Source organism: Palaemon carinicauda, chromosome 9, assembly GCF_036898095.1.
Source record: "Palaemon carinicauda isolate YSFRI2023 chromosome 9, ASM3689809v2, whole genome shotgun sequence".
Classification (NCBI taxonomy): Eukaryota; Metazoa; Arthropoda; class Malacostraca; order Decapoda; family Palaemonidae; genus Palaemon; species Palaemon carinicauda.
In genome coordinates, this window is record NC_090733.1 from 61903502 (window position 1) to 61907799 (window position 4298).

The following is a 4298-nucleotide window of genomic DNA, read 5'->3' on the forward strand; positions in this document are numbered from 1 at the left end:
ATCAAGTGTATGAATCATTTCTCTGTTTGTGAGGTTTCATCTTCATACCTTATCTCTATAGATCAAAACCATGATTATCAATTAAAACATCAGATAATCATTGTTTTCTGTAAACTAGTACTTACAGGAAATTAGAATATATATATATATACATATATATACATATATATATATATATATATATATATATATATATATATATATATATATATATATATATATATATATGTGTGTGTGTGTGTGTGTGTGTGTGTGTGTCTGTGTGTGTAATGTGTTAAAAACTTGAAGATACAATTGGAACTGAAAAACAAATGATAGATACAAATTGTAAGTAAAAACATAGTAGGCTTAAAAAACTGATAGCCCTATCCCGACCAACATTGGAATTAGTTTATAGCAAAGAATCAACATCGTTAGTATGTTTTTGTTAATTTCACCAAGTAGCCCTACTAGTATTTTATGATAGTTATTGTGTACAAATTGTAATTGGGCACAAAAAATCGTCAAATAAATACGATTTTGTTGATGCCACAATCTGTTGTCAGATAACAGGAAATCGCTTCTAAGGGTGTTTCCTTATGAAAAAAAGATTCTGGGGGAGGCCCCCATAAACCCCTGCATTACTGCAATTTCAAACTTTAGCCTTTAGCCCCCCCCACATCCACCACACCCCAAAAAACGCTCCTAAGCCCCTGGTGAGACATCAGTAGTTTTCCCCGACTTCGAGACCCACTAGGTGACACAACTGAAAGCTTTAAATTCGAATTACCCCTAATGAGTCAATGTGGATGAAACCTTTATTTGTAATGATGCCTCTACTGCTGATGATGTTAACTTGTCTGAGACATTTTTATTTAATCCATTCAATACTGATTTGTCCAATCCAGTCATGTGTCAGAAATACCTGACAATTTGTTATTCAATGAATACTGTGATCCTGAGTCTGGTTCAAAGTTGATTATAGATTGGAAGTTTGACTATACTATTGTTCAGGCTGTTATCCCTGAAAACCATAATGTTAATGTTGTCAGTCACCTTCGTGAACAACCTATGACTGCTCATTTTGGAGTTAGTAAAACTTTGAGTTATGGTATCAGATATTTTTATTAGCATGGTGTTTGACAGTATGTAGCCCAGTTTCGTTGTACTTGTCCTGTGTGTCAAGCTATTGAAAACTTTAGGAAAACTCTTACAGAACTCGTGCTCACTAATTAGGGTATGTGCAGCACTAGTGTCTAGCTGGAATCTAACATCAGCTCTATTATTTATATTTAATGTGACAGTACAGATCTCCCAAATTATATGAACTAGCTGTCAAAAAGTACTCACTTGTCCCTTCATTATTAGGGTTACCTGTACTACTAAGTTCTACTGTACCTACAGTCTTAGACTTAGACTTCGCAGCAAATTCTCATAAGTTATGCTTACTATTATTCTTGGCGAAATACACCTTTGCAATATGCCCTGTGCGCTTGCCAAAATAACATTCAGCATTTTTGAAAGGACAGTCAGTTCTCCACTGTCTTTTACCACGCCCACTACTCGGCTTATCTGGTCTTTTACCTTTCTCTTTCTCCTTACCTCCCTGCTTAGACTTCTACTTAGGAAAGAAATTAGTCCTGGAACTGGTAGTCTTAATAGTATTTACCTCACGACTATGAGTAATAGATTTCTGACCGAACTCACTAATGTGATGTTTGGCCTGTATCACACTTACATGATATCAGCTTATTCACCTGGAATAACAATACAGTAGTTGATTTAGAATGTTCCTATCCCAGCATCTTCGCCGACTTGTCTTCTGGTAGATGGGATGTAGTCAGACTTCTTATCAAAATATGTTTAACTTTGCTCAGGCCTACATTTCTGATCTTCTTTAACAATTTGTGAGTTTCGATTGAGAATATGTAAACGAAACTCGTACACAACAATACAAAAATAGCAAACGAGCATCACTTTATAAAAGATTGCCTCCTACTGCAATACAAAAGTAAGAAGAATCACATCCTAACTTTAGGACAATTAAGTAATGATTAGGTTCTTCATAACATACGCAGCTACACTTATTCTGTATGTCTAAACATGTTTTATCATTGCAATACTGTGCAATATTACTCTTAATACCTGTAGCGCATATAATATTACGATGCAAAATACATAACAGTATCCTCCCCTTCCACTTGACATTGAACAAACCTTACAAATTTAATCTCTCAGGGGGCTTCCCTCTATTCATCTTATAGGGAAGTACTCTAACTTCATCTTGTACAGGTACATGAATAGATTCTGAATTTACATCTGATGTTTGAGCATCTTAGTTAATATATGATTTAACTACTTCCGAACATTTTTCATCTTTAACATTCACATGATCTACTGGATTTTAATTTTAATGGTTGTAACTGATCAACATGACGTTTTACAATATTTCCACCTATCTATTTTCAATTTCTCCGGGTACCCACTTTTCTGGAGTATTTTATGATCTTACCCTGATATTAGAATAAGGGGAAGCATATCTCACTTTTGGGAGACTTTCTAATTGCTTATACACTTTTCTAACTTACACCTAATCCTCCTCCCCATCAACAAATTTGATGGTGTCATACATGTTGTGATGTGCAGTGTTGTGTTATAAGACAATAAAAATTTTGACACATTAAAAAGTATGTTATTTGTATTTGCTTTTCTACACTTCATGTTATGCTTAAATGTTTGAACAAATCTTTCTGCCTCTCCATTTGTGGAAGGATGTTACGTTGCTAAAAATGTACGTTTAATACCATTTACTTCACAAAATTCTTGAAATTCCTGTGAGGTAAACTGTGGACCCTTAACAGTTACAATTCTTTCTGGAATCCATGTGTAGAAAAATTTTTCATTAATTCTTTAACAGTTGCATAAGATGTTGCCTTCATTGGGATTACTTCTGGCCACTTACTGTAAGCATCTACAACTATCAAAAACAAATAACCTGAGAATGGACCTGCAAAATCTATGTGCACTCTTTGCCATGGATACCTGGATAATTCACATGGGTGCATTCTAGCAAATTGAGGATTTTTCTGTTGCATAACCCATTTCATACAATTTCTTACAGATAATTCAATACTTTTATCTGCACCTGGCCATCAGACAGAATTCCTTGCAATAGAATTTGATCTGAAAGTACCTTGGTGATCAGCATTTATTTCAAAACCTTATTCCTCAGTGAACTAGGAATAATTACTCTTGACACTTTCATTATGCTCGATTTACTTCATATATCTTTATATGGTTTACAATTTGCCTTTTTTCCATGTAAGTCCCTACCTGTCATTAAACTCTCTAAAACCTTACAAAGTATTGGGTCTTTCTTGGTATTGTGTGCAATATCCTTGGCTGTAATAGGTACATCATGTACTGAAACTAGTAATATACTGTCATCATACTCTCCTGGTGCTTTGTCTACTGGAAATCTAAATAAAGCATTTGCATTACCCATCTTTGATGTAGGACGATATTTTATATCATAATGATATGCGGCTAACGTAATTGCCCAACGTTGTAGTCTTGCAGCTACCAACGTATGTAAACTTGTTTTCGGACCCAATATTGCTAATAGAGGTTTATGATCTGCAACAAGTGTGAACTTTTTCCTTCCATAAAGATACATATGAAATTTCTTAACTCCCTACACTAATGCTAAACCTTCTTTTTCTATTTGAGAGTAATTCCTTTCTGCTTTGATAAATACTCTAGAAGCGAAAGCAATTGGCTTTTCCTCTCCATCTGGCAGTACATGAGATAATACTGTACCTAAGCCTAAGTTCGAGGCATCACAAACTAATTTAACTAGTAAATCCATTTGATAATGTACTAGATGTGTAGGTGATGTTATATCCTGCTTGATTCTTTCGAAAGATTCCTGACAATCTTTTGTCCAATTCCATCCTATACCCTTATTCAGTAAGTTATACAATGGATGTGTGATTGTAGATAAATTCTGAATGAAATTCCCAAAAAAGGTTACTAAACCTAAAAATGATTGCAATTCCTTTACATTTTCTGGTACCTTCGTTGATATCACGGCTTTGATTTTCTCCGTAGTCTTGTGAATACCTTACCCTAAGTATTCCACTGAATCAACTTCCAGAATACATTTGCTCTTATTTACTCTGATATTATGTTCCCTCAACTTCTTTAGAATGGCCTGTAATCTTTCTCTATGTTCTCTTTTATCTTTACCAAAACTTAGATATCATCTATGAAAAGGAATACTCCTTGCATTCCTGAAAAAAATCTTATCCATAGTTTGA

The 4298-nt window shown here is 34.4% G+C and overlaps 1 protein-coding gene across 1 annotated transcript; it reads right to left on the bottom strand.

Annotated features, from left to right (window-relative positions):
• Positions 1-1685: 1685 nt before the first annotated feature.
• LOC137646447 (uncharacterized) lies at positions 1686-3655 on the bottom strand. The gene is made up of 5 exons (XM_068379548.1): positions 3313-3655; positions 2942-3124; positions 2784-2852; positions 2054-2124; positions 1686-1736 (listed from the first exon to the last, which is right to left on the bottom strand). The coding sequence occupies exons 1-5, from the start codon at positions 3653-3655 to the stop codon at positions 1686-1688; spliced, it is 717 nt and encodes a 238-aa protein (XP_068235649.1).
• Positions 3656-4298: the final 643 nt, after the last annotated feature.